General features: G+C 39.6%; 1 protein-coding gene across 7 annotated transcripts in view; it reads left to right on the top strand.

The window, feature by feature from the left end:
• PHACTR2 (phosphatase and actin regulator 2) overlaps positions 1 to 22582 on the top strand; it is a 302003-nt gene that overhangs the window by 206852 nt on the left and 72569 nt on the right. For all 7 annotated transcript variants that reach the window (XM_039465367.2, XM_074397354.1, XM_074397356.1 and 4 more), the window contains one exon: positions 20283 to 20363. In XM_039465367.2, the coding sequence (XP_039321301.1) occupies positions 20283 to 20363 (81 nt within the window). The remainder of the gene's footprint in view (positions 1 to 20282; positions 20364 to 22582) is intronic.

Below are 22582 nucleotides of genomic sequence, written 5' to 3'. Positions count from 1 at the left end.
TACCATGTCGAGTTTTTTTGTTTTCTTTTTTTTTTTTTTTTTTGGTAGATTATGCTTTTGGCCTCTTGTCATGCCTAACCCCAGGTCACAAAGATTTTTATCCTATGTTTTCTTCTAAATGTTTTTATAGTTTTATGTTTTACATATAGATCTATGATCAGTTTTAGGATCACTTTTATGCATGGGGTGAGGTTTAGGTCAAGGCTGGTTTTCTTCATGTAAATGTCTAATTGTTCTTTTTCTATTAAGTTGCCTTTGTATTGTTTTAAAATCAATAAGCATATATTGTTCTTCCATATATTCTCTTTGGTAAAAGTCTTTTCAAGTCTTTTGGCCAATTTTTACTGAGTAGTTTGTTTTCTTAAGTTGAGTTTTGATAGTATTATATCTTCTAGGTACAATGCCTTTGTCAGATACGTTACATGGTGATAATTTCTGCAAGCCTCTAGTGGCTTGTCTTTCCGTTCTTTAACAATGTCTTTTAAGAGCAAAGCCTTTTAATTTTGATGAAGAACATTTTTTTTCTCTCTCTGTCTTCAGATCATGCTTTTGGTGTTATGTGTAAGAAATTTCAATGGCATTTGTGGAAAAGACTGTCATCTCCCCATTGAATTGCCTTTATACCTTTATCAGAAATTTATTGGTAACATATATGTGGTCTGTTTCTGGATTCACTACTTTGTTCTTTTAATCTGTGTCTATTCTTTCACCAATATTATACTCTCTTGATTATTATAGCTTTGTAAGTCTGAAAATTAGGTAGTACGATTTCTCCAACCTTATTCTTCATTTAAAATTGTTTTAATTAATCTAGTTTGTTTGGCTTTCATTTAAATTTTAGAACCAACTTGTTTTTATTGTTGAAAAGTTACTACTTTTTTTTTTTTTTTGGTTTTTGGTTTTTGTTTTTGGCTAGGATTTTTACTGAAATCACATTAAATCTATGCTGCATTTTGTATAGAATTGATACTATACCATGTTGAACCTTCTGATTTATGAATTGGTATGCCTCTCCATTTGATTAGCTCTTCCATTTTTTTAAAATTAGCATTTCGAAGTTTTTAGAAAATAGTATTAAGTTTATACTTAATTATTTTCTTTATTTTTCAGCTACTGTAAATGACATACATTTTTTTAAATGTCAGTTTTCAGTTGTTTATTGCATCATGCTACTTTATTAAACTCACTTATCAGTTCTAGTGAAAATGCCTTAGGATTTTTTACATGGACCATTATGTCATCTGTGAATCTGAATCATTTTATTTCTTCCATTGTAACCTGCATGCCTTTTATTTTTTTCTTTTGTTTTTGCACCAGCTAGTACTTCTACTACAGTAGTAAACAGGAGTGGTGAAGGGGACATCCTTGCCTTGTTCCTATTCTTAGGGGGAAAGCATTCATTAAGTATAATGTTAGTCGAAGGGTTATTTTTGTTTTTGTTTTTTGAGATGGAGTCTTGCTCTGTCGCCCAGGCTGGAGTGCAGTGGCATGATCTCAGCTCACTGCAACCTCCGCCTCCTGGGTTCAAGCGATTCTCCTGCCTCAGCCTCCCAAGTAGCTGGGACTAGATGCCCGTGCTTCTGCAGCTGGCTAATTTTTGTATTTTTAGTAGAGACAAGGTTTCACCATGTTGACCAGGCTGGTCTTGAATTCCTGACCTCATGGTCCGCCTACCTTGGCCTCCCAAAGTGCTGAGATTACAGGTGTGAGCCACCATGCCTGGCCCAGTTGAAGGTTTTTATAAATGCCATTTACTAGGTTGAGGAAGTTCCTTTTTGTTCCTGACTTTCTAAGAATATTTATTATGAATAGCTACTGGATTTCTCAAATGCTTTTTTCTGGGTCAATTGATATGATCATCTAGGTTTTTTTCTTTAGACTACTATTACAATTGATTACATTGACAGATTTTTGAATTTTAACCAGTTTTTGCATCCTTAGGATAAACCCCACTGTGTTATGGTGTATTATTCCTTTTATATGTTTCTGGATTTTATTGAATAATGTTTTGTTGAGGATTCATGGTATATTGGTGTGTAGTGTTCTTGTGCTATCTTTGTGTAGTTTTGATATCAGGGCAACACCAACTTTATATAATCAGTTGGCAACTGTTCCCTCCTTTTCTGTTCCTGGAAGAGATTGTGTAGAATTGTTATTTTCTTTTTTTTTTTTTTAATTGTACTTTAGATTCCGGGGTACATGTGCAGATCATGCAGGATTGTTGCATAGGTACTCACATGGCAGTGTGGTTTGTTGCCTCCATCCCCTTGTCACCTACATCTGGCATTTCTCCCCACGTTATCCCTCCCTGACCTCCCCAGCCCCCTGTTGTCCCTCCCTTGGCCACCCCACAACAGACCCTAGTGTGTGATGCTCCCCTCCCTGTGTCCATGTGTTCTCATTGTTCATCACCTGCCTATGAGTGACAACATGTGGTGTTTGATTTTCTGTTCTTGTGTCAGTTTGCTGAGAATTATGGTTTCCAGATTCATCCATGTGCCTACAGAGGACACAAACTCATCATTTTTTATGGCTGCATAGTATTCCATGGTATATATGTGACACACAAATCATTCTATTATAAAGACACTATGCGCTCGTATGTTCATGGTGGCACTGTTTACAATAGCAAAGACCTGGAACCAATCCAAATGCCCATTGACGATAGACTGGACAAGGGATTGTTTTTACTTTCTTCTTCAAATGTGTGTTAGAATAAACAGCGAAACGTTATGGACTTAAAGATTTCTCTTTTGAAAGGATTTTAAATATCATATTCAATTTCTCTGATAGTTATAGGAACATTCAGGTTATCTCTTTTAACTTGGGTAAATATAAGCAGGCCCTCTGGTTCTTTGAAATGGAAAAGAAAATGACACTTTTCCTCTAGATTTCTTTATGGTTAACCAACTGTGTTATCTCCTTCAATAAAGTCTATGTGCAGATGCTACTTTCTCAATGAGATCTATCTGAATTATTCCATTTCAAATCTCTCTTCTCCCCCAGCATTCTTTAAATTAAATGGCCTTGTTGACATATAATTGATATACCAAACAGTCCACCCATTTAACATGTGCAATTCAGTAGGCTTTAGTACATTCGTAAGCTGTGCAACCATCACCACAATCAACTTGAAACATTTCCTTCACTCTAGAAAGAAACCCCATACTCGTTAGCAGTCATTCTCCATTTCACCAATCTCCCAGCTCTACTTTCTGTCTCTGTGGGTTTGCTCGTTCTTGATATCACATGTAAATGGAATCATATATACATATGTGGTCTTTTATGACTGATACCTTTCACTTAGCAAGCTTTCATTGGTCATCCATGGTTTGGCATGTATCAGTACATCATTTCATTGTCAAATACTAAATATTCCATTATATGAATAGACCACATTTCATTTATCTATTCATCAGTTGCTGAACATTGGGTTTGTTTCTATTTTTGGCTGCTATGAATAATGTTGCTGTGGGCATTTGTATATAAGTCCTCGTGTACATATGTGTCTTCGCTTCTCTTAGTTTCACTTCTCTTGGTTATATACCCAGAAATGAAATTGCTTAGTCATGTGGTAATTCAATGTTTAACATTTTGAGGAACTGCCAGACTGTTTTTCATAGTGGCCACACCATTTTATATTCCTACCAGCAGTGTACGAGCATTCTAATTTCTATATATTCCAGCCAACATTTATTGCTACCTGTCTTTTTTATTATTGCTATACTGGTAGGTATAAAGTAACTCCCCCAGCACTTCTGATTCCTCCTTTTCTTTTTTTTCACCTTTATTTATTTATTTATTTATTTATTTATTTTTGAGACAGGATCTTGCTTATTCACCCAGGCTGAAGTGCAGTAGTGTGATCATAGCTACTGAAGCCTCTAACTCCTGGGCTCAAAGCAATCCTCCTGCCTCAGCCTCCCAAGTTGCTAGGAACAAAGGCATGCACTACAACACCCAGCTTAATTTTAAAAAAATTTTTTTTTATTTTTATTTTTATTTATTTATTTATTTATTTTTTGAGACGAAATTTCGCCCTTGTTACCCAGGCTGGAGTGCAATGGCACGATCTTGGCTCACCGCAACCTCCGCCTCCTGGGGTCAGGCAATTCTCCTGCCTCAGCCTCCTGAGTAGCTGGGATTACAGGCACATGCCACCATGCCCAGCTAATTTTTTGCACTTTTAGTAGAGACGGGGTTTCACCATGTTGACCAGGATGGTCTCGATCTCTCGACCTCGTGATCCACCTGCCTCGGCCTCCCAAAGTGCTGGGATTACAGGCTTGAGCCACCGCGCCCGGCTTTTTTTCAATTTTTAAAATTTTTCTTGCTCAGTTGCCCAGGCTGGTGTCCAACTGGCTTCAAGTGATGGTCCTACCTTGACCTCCCAAAGAGCTGAGATTATAGATGTGAGCCACCGTGCCTACACTAATTCCTCCTCTTTTTCTACCTTACTTTTTTTATTTTCCACAGCACATTTTACTGTCTAACATTTATAAACTATTTCTATTGTTTACTCTCTGACCCCACTTGCTAGTAGATTATAAATTCCATGAGAACAGGGATTTTTGTTTTCTTCTTTGATGAGATCTCAAAGGAACTTTTATAGTGCCTGGCTTATGTTAAGCATTCAGTAAATGTATATTGAATGAATGAATAAATGAATGGCTCTTGATAGACCTTCTCCCATCCTATATATGGAGCATTTGCAAATGCATCTTTTCAATTTGGAAAGTGCTGGATTTAGGGTGAGGGGTAGGGAATGACTGCTTGTTTTCAATCCTTCTTTAGTGTTCATATCACTGAGAGTTTCTTAAAACAGCCTCAAGGAACCCTGAAAAGCCATAATAGACTAAATGAATATTTCACCAATTTAGTGGGTAGGGTGGGGGAGCTATTCTCTCATGAATGGATAATGACCTTAAGTAACTGTGACTGCTCTGTATGGCAGCATTGCAAAGGTCAGTGTGGGAACATCATTGTCAAAAAAGGAAGCGGGATGGGAGGTGTATTTTAGTTCATTTGTGTTCTTGTGTATTTCACAACAAAACCTCATCAGACCAAATGAGTGCTAGAAATTCTATGGTCGAGATATTATTCAATAATTTTATTATACACACTTTAAAAAAACACCTTCTATTGTTTTCCTAAAGGTATGTGATTATGTTAAAACAGATTTCCTCTATATGCTCTAAATATAAAGGAGACTAATTATTTCTCTCCTTTTTTTCTCCCAGTAGAATGGATTTTTTCTTGGTTCAATCTTTTTATACATGGATAGATGGAAAGACTCATTATGGCTCATCTTTTTATTTATGGAGCATTTATTATTCATTATAGGTCTATTCTAGTGGTAAAACCCATTTATGGGAAAGAGTAATAGAATATGAGTGCTAACTTTCTTGTGCATTTGTCATAATTGAAGTTAGTGGTTTTATAAATATGGGATTCTTCCACCATGGGTTTAGAATAGCCCAGCTGCACAATAAATGGCCTAACCACCAGGGCCTACCTCTTACTGATCAATAAAACCATGACATCTTTTTTCTAAATGGAGTTGAGGAGTCTCCCTTGCTTCCTGTACATTCTGGAAAACGGGATATTGTGTTTAATCCGAGCTGAGCTTTGGATTTAAATGGGTTGCACCATAGAGCTGACTAGTATCTCAAGCCCCTGGTCTTTTCCAAGGGGAGTTAGGTTCTTCTAGGGAATTCAGATAAGCAAGGCATTTTCACTGAGCATTCTGTGAAAACATTCTCCAGTGAGACATGGATGCTACTGATTTTGCTGATTTCTGATTACAGATGACACATTTTAAAAATCACACGAATTAGAATGGATTGTAGGATTGTTAACTTGCTTTCCTTTTTTTCTTCATCACATTTGATTCCTAAGGGGGATGTGGAGGAAAGGAACACTGTTCCCACCCACATCTTAATAAGGCCTCCATTGGGTTGAGACAAAGTGGGTTTGTATTGCTTTAAGAGAGGATCCGATTGTTTATATCCCTTGCTTGGGTGGATGATTTCCTAATTTCATTTTCCTTTGGAGTGGTGCCACTTTAAACACTTTTAAAGGTACTACAGAAGCCCTTCTGGCCTGGGTCAGAGAATTCATGTCAGGAAAGTCCATTATTTTATTTCCTTTGCATATTATTTCCCTTTGTGGTTTTGTTTTGTCTTTTTCATCCTGTGATAACGAATCTGGTCCTTATCACTAAGGGCTAAATCCTGGAAAGTGACGGTTTTTGGCTTACATATTTTCCTGATTTGTTTCTCACTTAAAATATAAGATGCAATCTTGATTCTTACTTCTTTTGTGTTAGGTGTTTGCTCATCTAGGCTTATGACACTTTTTGTCCCAAGGTTTCTCTAATTGATTCCAAAGCCTAGACTCTTAAGTTTTGAAACTGGTACTCATGAGTCTCCTTTATTCCAAAGTGTAAATATTTACTTCATACCTATAAGACAAGGCATAAGAGGCTGTATAAAAAAATACAAGATAACGAAAAACATAATTAAAGAAGACTAGATATTAGAAAATTATTAGAAAACTCATTATGCATTATTGTGATGAAAATTCTTCTCATCTGTTTTTCTTTTCAGCATTTATAGAAATCTGTAGTCCAAAAATATTTTATAATTTAAGGGATTTATTTTAAAATCCATAACATATATTTACCATCTTAGCAATTTCAGGTTTGCAGCTCTGTGGTGTTAAGTATATTCGCATTGTTGTACAACAGACTTTCATAACTTTTTCATCTTGCAAAATGAAAACTCCTAATAGGTAGGGTCTGGATTTGCCCATTCAACAACTTTCCATTCTCTGCCCCTGCAGCACTAACCTCTGTAATTTTTTTTAAAAGAAAACCTTAGGTGAATCAAATGCAAAACATTATCGACACCAATGAAAGTGTAATCACTGTGTTGAATAAGACAGTGACATATTGCTGTCATTCTGTAGTCCTTTCTTTTTGCCGAGTTTTTCACTTGAATTCAATGCTAAAAAGTTCAAATGAGTTACTACCCCATGAGGTTTGAAAATGTTCCCTTGGAGTAATTTGGGTAATTTCTACATATGTAGCATTGTGATGTAAAGTGTTTTTTTTTTAAATAAAAGTTTGAAAAATATATTTGTTACTCATTTAAAGTTTTATTTAGGATTAAACTTAATATAGAAAAAAGATATGTGGATATTAATAATAGTGATAAGTAACTCATTGAATTTTTACTATGTGTCAGGGACTGTTTTAATTAGTTAACTAGTCAATTTTTATAGACAGATTCTCTCTCTGTCACCCAGGCTGGAGTACAGTGGCAGAATCATAACTCACTATAACCTCTAACTCCTGGGTACAAGCAATCCTCCTGCCTCATCCAGATAATTTTTAAATTTTTTGTCAAAATGGAGTCTCACTATGTTGGCCAACATTTGATGCTGTTTTAAATGCCTGTAATCTTCTCAGTTACCCTATGATGTAGGTTAGCATTATAATCTCACTTTTACTCATGAGTGAACTAGTGAGGCACAGAAAAGTTCAGTAACTCACCCTAAGTTCTAAGCCTTGTGCTTAGCATAGCCAGGATTTAATCCTCAGAACCCTGGCTTGAGTTTTCTTTCTTAACTCCTATGTTATGCTGCCTTCTAGGTCAATAAGCATGTCGAAGTGAAAATATTGGTGGATTATTGTAAAGGAATATAAAGATGTATACAGGAGAAATGGAAGCTAAAGGAGAAAAAACTATTTCTTTGGTCTGTACTTTATGCCAAACCCTTTACAAGGTATTTTAATCATCCCAATATCTATTCATGCTAGGTTTTAGTGCTTCTGTTTTCATATGCGGAAACAAAGGCTCAGAGAAGTTTGGGAGTTTGCCTTTGGTCACCTCCTAATATGTAGGGTCTGGATTTGAACAAAAGGAATATTCTTAAGAGGACTGGAATACATCCTATATAAAATTATTCTATTATATATAATGCAATGTAACATCATGAACTTCTATATAAATATTATATAGGAATAATATTTATTTTGTACTTTTCTGTAATCATACAGGAAACTATGTATATAATATAGGACAGTGTTATATATAGAATACTTCTACACATAACATGTTCTAGCCCTCTTAAGAATTATATATATATATATATATATATATATATATATATATATATATGTTTACATAGTATATAGCAGTCTATTCTTCTTAAATTAAATTACATTTTATTTATTATTATTATTATTATTATTTAGAATGATGGGGTCTCACTATGTTGCCCAGGGTGTTCTCACACTCCTGGGCTCAAGTGATCCTTCTGCCTCAGCCTCTCAAAACTTTGGGATTACAGGTGTGAGCTGCTGCACCCAGCCAGGTCTATTCTAATCTATTGTATAAAATATTCTGTCATATATAGTATATATTAAAAAGAATATATACTTCCTTCTACGTTTTCTAGCCTTTCAGTCTTGAAGAAGAATAAGACCCTGACATTACCCTAGTAATCAGAATATTTAAAACACAGAGTGGCAAGGAGGGTTATTGAAAGAGAGCATAATGTCTGTGCACAAGCTTAGCTCTGCTGTCAAACTTTAAATGTTACAGTTTCAGCTACAGGGAAAAGTTACATTTTGCCAAACCCAATTTTTGTGTTTATCTCAGGAAATAAAAACTTCAGTTGAAATTACCCATTGTCCTATCACTGCAGGGTCAGGAAGGAATCAAGTACAGTTTATCTCTCCTGGTTTAGTTCAGGCCTGGACCAATTTTGCCAAAGGGATACTATTCTTTACAATACTGTGCTCTCTGAGTGTAGTCAAGATGGTAAGTAGCAGAGAGCATGTGAAAAATGCTCCAGAAAATGAACCTTTTAATCATCTTAAGAAACCTGGTCTGATTGGGTATGTATAATGAAAGTAATAAACATGGACTGAGGAAATTCCTCCTCAAACCTTCTTACAACGTAGACTGGTTATCCCCACCTACTTGAGTTGGTGATGTTTTAATATGCATTGTTCATGGCTCAACTCATTAAACAATAGGTGACTCACACCTGTAATCCTAGCACTTTGGGAGACCAAGGCAGGTGGATCATGAGGTCGAGAGTTTGAGACCAGCCTGATCAACATGGTGAAGCTCCATCTCTACCAAAATACAAAAATTACTCAGGTGTGGTAGTGCACGTCTGTAATCCCAGATGCTCAGGAGGCTGAGGCAGGAGAATTGCTTGAACCTGGGAGGCAGAGGTTGCAATGAGCCAAGACTTTGCCATTGCACTCTGGAGCGAGACTCTGTCTCAAAAAAAAAAAAAAAAAAAAAAAAAAAATTATCCTTTTTTTTTTCATGCCCGCCCTGAAGATATCAACCTACGATGTGAAGAATTGTAGCCCCCTTTACCCCAGGGCAATAAAATTAGATATTTAAATACGTGAAGGTCGGACGGGGTGACTCATGTTTATAATCCTAGCACTTTGGGAGGCCAAGACAAGTGGATCACTTGAACTCATTAATTCACGACCAGCCTGGGAAACTTGACAAAGCCCCATCTCTTAAAAAAATACAAAAATTAACTTTCCACAGTGGTGCATGCCTAAAGTCCCAGCTACTCAGGAGGCTAAGGTGCGAGGATGGCTTGAGCCCAGGAGGCAGCAGAGGCTGCAGGGAGTTGAGATCACGCAACTGCACTCCAGCCTGGGTGACAGAGCCAGACCTTGTCTCAAAAAAATAACTAAATGAAATAAAAAAATTAAATGAATGGGAATGCCTTCATTTAGGATACTTTAAGATTTCTTTTTTTTTTTTTTTTTTTTTTTTGAGACAGCGTTTCATGCTTGCTGCCCAGACTGGCGTGCAATGGTGAGATCTCAGCTCATCACAACCTCTGCCTCCCACTTTCAAGTGATTCTCCTGCCTCAGCCTCCTGAGTAGCTGGGATTACAGGCATGCACCACTATGCCCAGCTAATTTTGTATTTTTAGTAGAGACGGTGTTTCTCCATGTTGGTCAGGCTGGTCTTGAACTCCTGACCTCAGGTGATCCACCGGCCTTGGCCTCCCAAAGTATTGAGATTATACAGGTGTGAGCCACCGTGCTCAGCCTAAGATTTCTTTTATATCTAATCTTGCTTGCTGTTGACTGCTGAAATGAGATATTATCCCATCTTGATCAAAGGTGTTGAGTCCCTGAAATGTGTAGACTGTCTGACAGCAGATCATGGAGAAGGGCATTCGAACTTTAGGCTCTCTGAAGCTTCCCTTCCAATGGCTGTTGTTTATGATCTCGTAGTCTGAAAAGCTTCATTGCCATTTAGAGCTGCGATTCACTTTAAAATCAGTTCTCTAGCCTGTTTTTGGTATGAGGTTAGAATGCAGTTTTTCTAGGGATGATTATCATTATTTGTATTGCAAACATTGGTCCCCTCCATGGTATCACTGTGTCTTAGGTTTACCATCTTTTACTATAAAGAAATAGGAAATGGAAATGCACCAGCTTTTCTTTGAACTAGATGAATTAAAAAACACCTGTCTTAGGCATTTGTGTTTCTCATGAGTTTGGGAGTGTCCGAGTGAAGGGGAAGGACAGGCAGTGTTTCACGTAGCACACAAATCCCAGCTTCGAATTACTCTCCTGAGATTACTTGTACTTCCTGGCCCTTCTGGGATTGAGGACTTACTCATTGTTTGAATCCTGGACCTTTACCCCTTGGGAATAAGAACCATAGGTCCCCGTGGGCTGATCTCCCATGGCCATTCCCAGCTTGCCTCCTCTGGAAACAAAGGTGATTTTGGCTTCTAATGTTCTACAGGTCAAAAACAATCACCTCTTACCTCCCCTCAACCTCAGTCTTATCTATTACCTCTACTACCTGAAATTTTTTAAATTTATATATTTTTGTTATAGTAAAGGAGACCTGATCCGGACCCCAAGAGAGGGTTCTTGGATCTCACGTAAGAAAGAATTCAGGGTGAGTCCATAAAGTGAAAGCAAGTTTATTAAGAAAGTAACGGAATAAGAGAATGGCTACTCCATAGACAGAGCAACCCCGAGGGCTGCTGGTTGCCGTTTTTATGGTTATGTCTTGATGATATGCTAAGCAAGGGGTGGATTGTTCATGCCTCCCCTTTTTAGACCATATAGGGTAACTTCCTGACATTGCCATGGTATTTGTTTTTTGTTTTTGTTTTTGTTTTGAGATGTAATTTTGCTCGTTACCCAGGCTGGAGTGCAATGGCGCGATCTCGGCTCACCACAACCTCTGCCTCCTGGGTTCAGGCAATTCTCCTGCCTCAGCCTCCTGAGTAGCTGGGATTACAGGCACGCGCCACCATGCCCAGCTAATTTTTTGTATTTTTAGTAGAGATTGGGTTTCACCATGTTGACCAGGATGGTCTCAATCTCTTGACCTCGTGATCCACCCACCTCGGCCTCCCAAAGTGCTGGGATTACAGGCGTGAGCCACCTCACTGCTACACTCCCACCAGTGCTGTGACAGTTTACGAATACCATTTGTAAACTGTCACAGCACTGGTGGGAGTGTAGCAGTGAGGACACTCTTGTGGCCATCTTGGTTTTGGTGGGTTTTGGTCGGCTTCTTTATGACAACCTGTGTTATCAGCAAGGTCTTTATGAACTGTGTCTCGTGCTGACCTCCTGTCTCATCCTGTCTGAGAATGCAGTCCAGTAGCTCTCAGCCTCATTTTACCCAGACCCTATTCAAGATGGAATTGCTCTAGTTCACATGCCTCTGACACTTTTACAAAACCAAGAACAACTATTACAAAACAGCCTACCTTTTATCTAAAAAACAAGGAGAAAATAGTGAATATTTGTTCAAGCATGTCTGGAAGAATACACAAGACACTCATAAAAGTGGCGAATTGCAGCCGGGCACGGTGGCTCACATCTGTAATCCCAGCACTTTGGGAGGCTGAGGCAGGGGGATCACCTGAGGTCAGGAGTTCGAGACCAACCTGACCAACATGGAGAAACTCTGTTTCTACTAAAAATAAAATATTAGCTGGATGTTGTGGTGCATGCCTGTAATCCCAGCTACTCGGGAGGCTGAGGAAGGAGAATTGCTTGAACCCAGGAGGTGGAGGTTGCAGTGAGCTGAAATCATGCCATTGCACTCCAGCACTCCAGTCTGGGCAACAAGAGCAAAACTCCATCTCAAAAAAAAAAAAAAAATGCAAATTGTGGATTAAGGCTGAGGTTCAAGTATAATAGTTGGGAGGCAGGGCAAGAGTGAGAATTTGCACTGTATCCTTTTATAATTTGAACTCTCTGAGAATATACTACCATTTAAAAAGCACCCATTTAAAATTAACTTTAAAAAGTTGTCCTGCTGTCTGGTATCTTAAGAAAAATCAGAAAGCAGTGTCCTCTCATGGGAAAGTTGGAATCTTTGGAATTATCAACTCAGATTGGAGAATATGAAGCAGTAGTCTTTTGATTAGACACACCTGGGTTCAACCACGTTCTTACTGTGTGACTGGAAACCTATTTAGCCTCTCCAATTCTCAATACCCTTATCTGAGGAGGAAAATAAAAACAATTGCTTAGCTGGGTGCAGTGGGTCATGCCTGTAATCCCAGCACTTTGAGAGGCCAAGGCAGAAAAATCACTTCAGGTCAAGGAGTTTGAGGCCAGCCTGGCTAACATGGGAAACCCCGTCTCTACTAAAAATACAAAAATTAGCCAGACATGGTGGCACACACCTGTGATCCTAGCTACTCAGGAGGCTGAGGCAAGAATACTCGCTTGAACATGGAAGGCAGAGCTTGCAGTGAGCCAAGGTGGCCCCACTTCACTCCAGCTTGGGTGACAAAGCTGGTCTCCATTTCAAAATAATAATGATGATAATAATTGCTTAGCCTATCTTTTAGGGTTACTGGGGAGAAAACAAATAGGAAAATGTTCTCCAAGCACATAAGAAATACTGTCAGATTTCTGGGCAAAGTTGTGACAGTAATTTCCCAAGAGGAGGAAGGAACACAGATCTCTTCACCTTCCTCTTTCGTAAGTCCTGGGCAAGTTTCAAATTCTTGAGGGGGTAAAAGACAGTCTATATTAGTTCTCCTTCCATATTTCTGCCCTGAAAAACCTAAAGAATCTGTGGTGACTGCTGGAAGAAAATTCAATTTAAAAACATTTATTTGAGACCAGGGATGGTGGCTTATGCCTGTAATCCTCGGAGACTGAGACAGGCAGATCACCTGAGGTCAGGAGTTCGAGACCAGCGTGACCAACATGGTGAAATCCCATCTCTACTAAAAATACAAAAGAAAATTAGCCAATGTGGTGGCAGGCACCTGTAATCCCAGCTACTTGGAAGGCTGAGGCAGGAGAATCACTTGAACCTGGGAGGCAGAGGTTTCAGCGAACAGAGACGGCACCACTGCACTCCAGCCTGGGCGACAAGAGTGAGACTCCATCTAAAAAAAAAATTTATTTGATACCTTTTTGATTAGTCAGGATTCTTCACTGCTGATGAATCATAATAAGCTTAATCAAATAAAGAATTTATTGGCTCATGTAACTGAAAATCCAGGGGCAGACAACCTTCAAGCATAGTTGGATCCAGGTGCTTAAAAGCTCTCATTAGGAATCTGTCTTGCTCCCTCTTTTGAGTCTGCATTTCCTTTCTATTGGCTTCTGTTGTTGTTGTCATTAACTTTAACTCTCCTCTTGTGGAGGCCAGGTGGCCACTAGCCACTCTTGCTGATATTTGGTTTTAACAGCTCCAGAAGAAAGAAAAAGCCTTGCTTTCCTATTGTTCCAGCTTTGGGGGTCTGGATATCTTATTTGTGCAACTTGAGCATGTGTCCCTCTCTGAACCAGTCACCAGTGCCAGGGATATACTGGGCCTCGATTGGATAAGCCTGGGAGCCCAAGAGCCTAGTGCCCAGGGAAGGGTTAGCCTCATACAAAGGACGTGGACTAACAGAAGAGGAATGTGGTTTCCCAAAGGAAACATGTCAGGAGGGCCATTTCTAAAAGGAGTAGAAAAGATGCTAGACATACCTTCCCTCCTTCCCCCTCGAAAAGACCCCTTGGTTCTCAACATCTACTCTGTGAAATATATTGTTTTTGCATTATGAGAATGAAATGAGAAACACAACACAACATCCCTCAGAAGGCTTAGACTAGAATCAAATCAAGTGAATATGCAAATGCATATACATGAATTTAGTAATGAAGAACTAGTAAGTGCTATAACAGAAATAATAGTTAATAGCTAATGTGCACTGAATGCGTTCTAGATTCTAAGTACTGGTCCAAGCATTTTACATGGTTTAACCTATTTAGTCTCCAAAAGAACCAGGAAAGTCGTTGCTATCTCTCCCTTTTGCAGATGAGGAAACTGAGGCACAGAGAAGTTAATTAAAAGTGCTTTTGGAACACAAAGTTCCAGCCCATCGGGATAGTGAGATCTCCAGGCAAAGCCATTGTGTGAAGAGGACTTTTTTAGCATAGATTTCACCAGAGAGGGATAGAGAATCAGTCTAAATTCTGGGAAGAAGAAACACTATGTGAAGGAATGGAGCTCGAAGACCTGCAGGAGATGTTAGGAAATAGCAGGAAGCAAAGTTTGACTTTATCGCTAGGCTGGCAAAAAAGAGATGGAAGGAAGGTGACGGGAAAAAAAAATGGTTCACTGGGACCGGTTGTAAAGCTTGGCTGCCGTTCCAAGTCCAGCTTGTTCCACAGACTGTAGAATTCTTTAGTAGGGGAGTGGCTGGAGCAGATAAACAAGAAAATCGCCAGACCCCTGAGTGTTTTTAGGTGGGGATGTTGGCTTTGTGACTCTGCCGTACATTCTTGGGATGTTTGGGAGGTTTCTGCAAATGTCCTGTTGGGTAGCGTTGAGGTGGTTGTGTCTTTAAATGACTTAGCTCTGTCTTAGTGAAGATCTTTTTAAAAGATCTGACATTCCATTTTCTGCAACTGCTATTGAAGAGGGGCAAAGCCGAGCCAGGCTCTTGTAGAACACTTTCAACACAAGACAAGTGGTTTTCTGTGTTTCTGTCACAGTTTTACAGTGAGGCCATTCACTCCTCAGAACCGAGAAGATAACATGGCACGCTTATTTAATAGTCTTCTATTTGCTCTTCTATTTTGTCCAGTCATTAAATGGGGTTAGAACTGAGAATTAGGGCTCTCTTTCCTCGCCAGAGAAAAACACAAGTGACTTGTTGACTACAAGATTTACTCTCACAGATATTTCCAGAGTAATATGCAATCCCAGCCAAGTATCCACAGGAAAAAGCTAGCGGCATATGCTCCAGCCTCCTTTCCTGAGTGCGGCCCCACAGCTACCTCTCCATGCCCAGAAGGACATCATAAATCATTTATAATTTATGAGGAGCGCAGTCCTGTACTACACCCTGCTAGCTGCTGGTGTTTGTCGTCTACACACTGTGAGCTTCCTTCTTCGGTGCATACAGAGACCTTTTTCAGATCATCCATAGGACAGAGAGTTGAGATGTTTTTCCCTATGATTGGCCCAGCCAAGAATTACGGAGGGAGAAGACAGAAGACGCTTGTCCCTCCAGATTTTGCCACAAGCCTCGCTTGCCTTCTCCCAAATTGAGGAGTGGGAAGGAGCAGAAACAAAACCGTTATCATTATTACCTTATTTTCTTTTATTTTATTCAACAAATACACATTTTTTTTTTTCAATGCCAGCAGCCCGCAAGTCAATGCTGGGGACACAGCAGTAAGCAAAACAGAATTTTGGTTCCCAATGAGATTATAGTTACACATGTTAGGAGGTGATGATGGGTTTTGTGGGGGAAAAAGAAAGTTGGGAAGGGGAATAGCCATTCTACATCAGGAGTTCAGGGAAGAGATTTCTACTAAGGTGACCTTTGAGCAGAGACTTGTAGGACATGGCAGAATGAGACTAGCAGGTGTCTGGGGAGATGGCCTCCTGGGAAGGACAGAGGCCACCGTGCAGGGGCCACTCCTCAGGGGAGAAGCAGCAGGGCCTGAAGGAATTGAAGTCATGAGCCAGAAGGAAGCAGTTGGGAGCCAGGCACGTGGGAGGAGGGACAGCCTAAGGGGGTGCGGTGAGTCCAGGGACTAATGGAAGTGAGATGGGCAGCCATGGGAAGTCTTTAGAAGATTACCAGAGTATAAGCATGAAGTCAGGAAAATGCTGGGCAGTGCTTCCTTCACTTCCTAGAGAGAATTCGAGTGTGTGCTATTGTTAGCAGAACTGAATTGTCAAAATATCAATCAGCCCAGTGTAGCGTGAATCAGAAATCATGGTTTTGCTTGATCTTGGTATAAAAAATCTCTTATGCTTTTCCAATTGGGATAAAAGTGAGAGACCATGAGCCATTTATTTACTCAACTGGTGATACTTTTTATGGAGACACCTTGGCTACTGTATTCAGCTATGACATTCAGCGATCTGTGCCCACTGGTGTCTTCCCTGGCCGTATTTTGTTTATGCTGTAGCTTATTGCATAGATTGGTGCATAGATTTTGGTGCATAGACTGGTGTGAGCTTCAAAGTCAAAGAGCAGCTGGTGGGATACGTGGGATCAGATTCAAGCAGGCTGCCATAACAGCAGGCTCTCGGTGCTGACGGCCAACTCGTGCTGTTTTCTGCTCGCAAACAACTGCCTCTAGTCTAGAGCCACAGAGAACTTGGGCTGGATTGACGCACGGAAGTTCCAGGCTGCGCAGTTTGACTCCTTCCCAGGAATACCTTCCTCAAAATGAGAGTGATCGATGCTGAAGCGGGCCACGCCTTAAAGTGAGCATCTTCCCTCTGAATGCTTTTAAGCAGGTGAGCACATCTCAGGAACGTTCTGAGACAGCCCCTGCTTTGTGCAGTGCGTTGAACTAGAATGACCTCGCAGATTCATTGCAATGCAAACCCCTCCAAGCCCATGAAAAAATGTCCAGTGAATGTGCTCTGCAAACATACAGACACTACATAAACAAGAGGCAAATATTTTAAAAGGTGAAGAATGAGATACTTGTACTGCCGTGAGAGCGGTGGTTGGAATTTTGTGCCCCGGCAACATGCTTTCCATGCCCAGTCGTCTGCAGTTTGTTCTCATTGGCCCCGTACACAGGTATCCGCATTATGTGTTACAAATGCTCTTAGCCAAAGACCAAACAAATAGCCAACGGCATTTTCCTATCAGAGCCTGTTTATAGGAGGTAGAGCAGAAGAACAAAGCTGTTGGTTTTGATTCTTGGCAGGAGGCCAAGGCTGCTGCTTCAAAGCTCCAGCGTTTACAAGGAAGAAAGAGGGAATTTTTAGTTTACAAGGAAGAAAGGGGGAATTTTTAGCTGAGACTAAATTAGAATTTAAGCAAGAGAAAACTCACAACTAAAACTAAAGAATCCTCCGGGATCCATAATGGAAAGGCAGAATAAGAAACCCAGTGTGTTCCAGGCTCTCGGAGGATTTTTTAGTGCAAGAATGAAAGTTTTTAAAAGGGCTCAAAGCGGAGATTACAGACAGCCTCGATTAATGCTATAGAATCACACAGCATTTGAGCTGGAGGCATTGTCCTTAGTGATTCTTAAATGTTGTCCCTTATTTTGTAGGAAATAGATTAGAGGCCCAGGAACTCAAAGAGACTGCCCAGGGTCACTCAACTAGTTGTAGGAATTCGAGGACTAGAATCCAGGACTCCTGGCAGCCATTTTGTGTTTTAGGCAATTTTAAAGAAGCCGCAAACAAGTAAAAAGTTTTGTTTCTTATGAGCAAAGGGCCGATGAGAAAGACAGGCACAGCGGTTGAATTCAGAATTGGAGTGCATTTGGTTTGCGAGAATGTGACCTGATCCCGGGGCCAGTGGCAGTTGCTACCTTCTTCCTGAAGCTTAGGGCAGAACAGCCGTGACTCTCTGGGCCTGTCCCCAGGAATGGAGGCCAAGACAACTGTTGGAGGGTCTGCAGCGTCCTGCCGCTCCTCAGAGCCCAGTCAAGCATGAATGAGTTTTTACAATCTTTAGGAGGCTACAGCGGTCATGGTCCTTCTAAACCACCTGCAAAAATCTCAGCGTGTTCCACCTGTCATTGTGAGTGTTCTTTGGCTTCTTGTGTTGATAAGGGTTCTCTCCTTTTTGGCGAGAGTCTGAACAAATTGAAACAGTATTTAAATAACAGCACTCTTTTTACATAAAAGAACACCCAGTAAAAAAACAACTTCTTGCCCGGTTAACTTCGTTCATCGAAATTACTAACCTTTAAGTGAGCTGTTACTTGCTTCTGGAAGGCACGGGAAGAATGGGGTGAGTGAGGACTCTCAAGGAAAGGAGGGAAGGCTTCTGTGTATGTCTCTTCTTTAACCCACGCGCTGTTCATTGTCATTCTTTTGACCATTTATTCATTCATTCATTCATTTTCCTGTTTGTTTCTATTTTGATTCTATCCAAAAAAGTTTGACAAAACTTACAGTAAAGAGCTTATATATTGTACGTAAAATATAAATCCAGTCAGGTTTTAGAGAAGGAGGGAATGGAGATTCCATCCATGAATTGTCATATGAAATCTGTGTTAAATACCCAGTTTTACTGTGATCTTTCTAGCAACCAGAATTTAAAAAGGAATACACAATTTCTAGTTATCAGACAGGAAAAAAATCCAGATTCTTCACTCTTGAACCTAAGTGTTGCTATTCTGCGGTGCATGCTATTAGCAAACACTGATGGAAGACTTCCATGCACTTAATACAAAGCTGGCTGCCCAGGGCGCATCCTCCCACCCTGTCTCTCATCAGTGTCCTTGCCTGAGGCCCTGGAGCCCCTGAGAAAACATGTTCTTAGTGTTATCAAAATGTCTTCTTAGTGTTATCACACGCTCCCTTTGGATGTGTCAGGGCCTGGTTCGGGGAAATGGCTTTAGCTGAAATGATGTTGTCTAGAGTAGTTACAGGATTTGCAGATTATGAGGCCAGGTGTAGGAATCAGGGAACATCAGAAATCTTCTGTCCTGCAGCTGCCTGTTCTCTACCAGTGTAGCTTTCCTGCTCTTCAAAGTGCCCTAGACTTCTTATCTGGCCCTTCTCTGCTGTGTCGAAGTACGTTTTTGAACAAACGGTCTGGAGGGAATAGAGTTCTGCAGAACACACCGGGAAACGTTGACTCAGGATTAGTAGATGACATGACCACGTGTTAATTTTATGCACCTTCTTAGCTCCTGAAAGTGAGGAATGGACCTCGTGGTTGCCTGGACGTATAGAGCACAGGATTTAATACTAGACACACTCAAGTGTAACACTACTGAGATTCTGCTCCAGAGCTCCCAAGCCTCAGTCTGAAGTTCTGCCCGGAATTTACATTTCTTCCAGAAGGAAGAATCAATATTAAGATGCCTGTGGCTTTACATGTCTGTAAGAACTGATTATTCTTTTTTTTAATTTTTCCTGAGATGAAATTTTGTTCTTGTCGCTCAGGCTGGAGTGCAGTGATGCCATCTTGGCTCACTGCAACCTCCGCCTCCTGGGTCAAGTGATTCTCCTGCCTCAGCCTCCCAAATAGCTGGGATTACAGGTGTCCACCACCATGCCCAGCTAATTTTTGTGTAGTTTTCCTAGAGATGGGGTTTCTCCATTGGCCAGGCTGGTCCTGAATTCCTGACCTCAGGTGATCCACCTGCCTTGGCCTTGGCTTCCCAAAGTGCTGGGATTACAGGCATGAGCCACCGCACCCGGCCAAAGAAAGATTATTCTTAACTGCCTCCTCCATCCTCCTAAGACCTGTGTATTGTCAGGTAGTAATATACCAGAACCCTCTAGAATTAGTGAGAATACAGGGGAAAGAGTTATAGACATATAATGCGTTGGGCTTTTGTAATAGATGGAGCAAGAGAGAAAACACTAGACAATAGTTTGTTTTCCTGACATTCAAATAGCTTACTCAGAATATTTACTGAATGTTTAGGTGTTTTTTTAAATGTAAGCCTACATATCATACACTGCATATCCATAGAATCATACATTTTAGAATGCAGCATTTCTAGCTTCAAAGTGAGAAGCAGCCTTTATGCTCTGTATACAGTTGGTGTGGAATCATATGTCTGTACACCAGGCCAAAGGTGGTCATTGGAAAGACCGGGCACAGCAGCTGGGCTTGCTCTTGTCATAGCCGTGTTGATTCAACTCCCATCATGTGTTTTGTTAAGCAACTAAGATGACTAGTTTGAGCCCTCATGTGAGCAGAATAATTGTGTTCAATTCTACTTGGAATGTTTTTCGAAATGATCTTAAGGAATGACTTGATTCTTACTTGTGCTTGTTCTTTTTAAAAGTATTAGAAAGGAAGATATCCACCCGACAAAGTAGAGAGGAGCTGATAAGAAGGGGAGTTCTTAAGGAATTGCCTGATCAAGGTGAGGAAATTATACATACGTTTTAAATATTTTGGTCCTTCCTTCTTTGGTCTTTCTTTTGTTTTCTTTTGAAATTTAAAATGACCATGAGCTTTGTAAGATGAAGCAGTGGCTGCTGCACTCCCAAGAGCCTTGCTTCCATGGCTAATGCCTTTGTGAGCTGCAGAGAATCTGAAGTATTAGAGAACTCTAGTGACTTTTCTGGTGAATCTGTCACCTTATGTCATTCTAAACCTAAAACTCTGCAAAGGTACATCTGAGGCCGATACAGATGAGATACAAATGCTTATGATGCATTCTCTTCTCTATTCTTGAGCTTCAGGATTTCTATTCACATTAAACTCATGCGTTTGAGTAAATGCTAAGTTTTAGCTTGGTTCATGCCATTTTGTTTCTTAAGACTACTGATGAAAGAGAAGAAAGAAGGCACACATACCTCTTGTCCTTTGCACTCTATAATAACACTGAAATATACAATCAATAAAGCATGAATAGGCAAACTAACCTAATCTGCTTTCTGCATTCTCTCAAGTAATTTTTCAGTATTGTTCTCCTTCCGTTTCTCTGATCTTTCACTAGCAATGAGTGTTTCTAATTTTTTCCTCTATCTCTGATCTTCTCTTTTTTTTTTTTTTTTTCTATCCTCCCAAGGAGGAACTTTGTTCAGAAAAGACAAGGATCAGATAGAAACCGGTATTGACCCTCAAAAGAAGACACTAACATTGGTTATTTCTCCAAATAAATACTACCTCAATTTAAAAATAAAAGACATTTTGTTACAACATTGTTGATTTATCTCATGCCTCCCTTCCCCTCACATTTACTGGGAGTAAAGTATTATTATTTTACTTTTATGGGAACAAATGAAATGCTATTAATTTAGAATTGAAATAATAGTACAGCTGTTTTCCTAATATATGTTCCTTGCAAAGGACTTAACATTTTTGGCATTCACTATTTATAAATCAAAATGACATGCTTTTTCCAGCATCTGAGTAATTCCAGAGTGGAGCTGAAAAATGCTTTACTGTTTTTCTCCTGATTGAAAGAAAATAGGAAACTCTGGAGTGAATAATACGATTTTCTTAAGCCCTTGTATTTTTTGGGCTGTCAAACTTTTCTTACTCTACTTTATGAATGAATTTTAGGTTTTCCCTATTTTTCTATTACCTTGAAGCTACTTATTTCCTGTTTGAGACTTTTAGAGTTAAAAATGCACATTTCTAAGTTTTTAAACTTGAAGGTAGGCTTGCAATATCAAAATTAATTTCCTGTCCAACGTCTTTGAAGGCAATAGAGAAATTATATACCCATTGAAACCTTAACACTGGGCCATCAGCTTTATGAGATGGGTCAATACATTTATTAGACATCATTTATTTAGAAATATTTTAAAGAAAGTAAAAAATGGAAAATTTTATGATTGAAACTGTTAATGAGTTTAAAGGTAGAGATTAAAAGCCCATCTTTTTTCTTAATTAAAATTTGTAGGTAGAAAAGGAATTCGCTCTTTCTAAAAAACAAGTAGCAATGGTCAATTTAAAGAAATGATTTTTATTCTGCCTAATCTGTGTAACTATTTGCCTCATAGATTCTAATTTCTTGAGCCGACATACACTTCTCAGAAATCTGACTCTCTTTGACCTTTTTATTTAACTTTTGCAGTGGAAACTAAAGTTTTTATAACATAAAAGAAGAAAGCAATTTTTTAACCTAAACATAATATAATTGGCTTAATGTTTGAGAAGTCATAAACTACTAGATTTTACTTTGCAACTTGTACATGGTCCCTGTCTAGAACTGTAGAAATTATCTAATGGTTGAAGGTTCCTAAGGATGTCGGTGGTAAATGGAGTCCTTCCCCTATTCAGCTGATGCTGAAGTAAATAGTTCTGTGATTTTCCCAGAAGCAATTATCTAGAGAATTTCAGTCTGAGAGACCAGAAGCTGCTGTTCTTGGTAACAACCTCCTTTCTGCTGCCAGCGAAGATTCGTTCTTTGCTTTGATCTTCTTGACCTTGCCTCTGCTCTTGACAGTGCCTGTCCATCAAGCCCTTTATTCAGTGAGTCAGATAGACTTTAAAAATCCCTCTAGCTATCCTGAGTTAGACCCCATCCCATCATATCCCATACCCTCCCAGCTATTATTATTTTTCCTTTTAAGGTCTCTTTTTTACACCCAGACATACCTTCAACCTAAAAGTTCAGTGATTCATCTT

The sequence above is a fragment of the Saimiri boliviensis genome, chromosome 4 (genome assembly GCF_048565385.1).
Source record: "Saimiri boliviensis isolate mSaiBol1 chromosome 4, mSaiBol1.pri, whole genome shotgun sequence".
Classification (NCBI taxonomy): domain Eukaryota; kingdom Metazoa; phylum Chordata; class Mammalia; order Primates; family Cebidae; genus Saimiri; species Saimiri boliviensis.
Note: the sequence above shows the minus strand (reverse complement) of the source record. Positions and strands in the feature narration are given on the sequence as shown.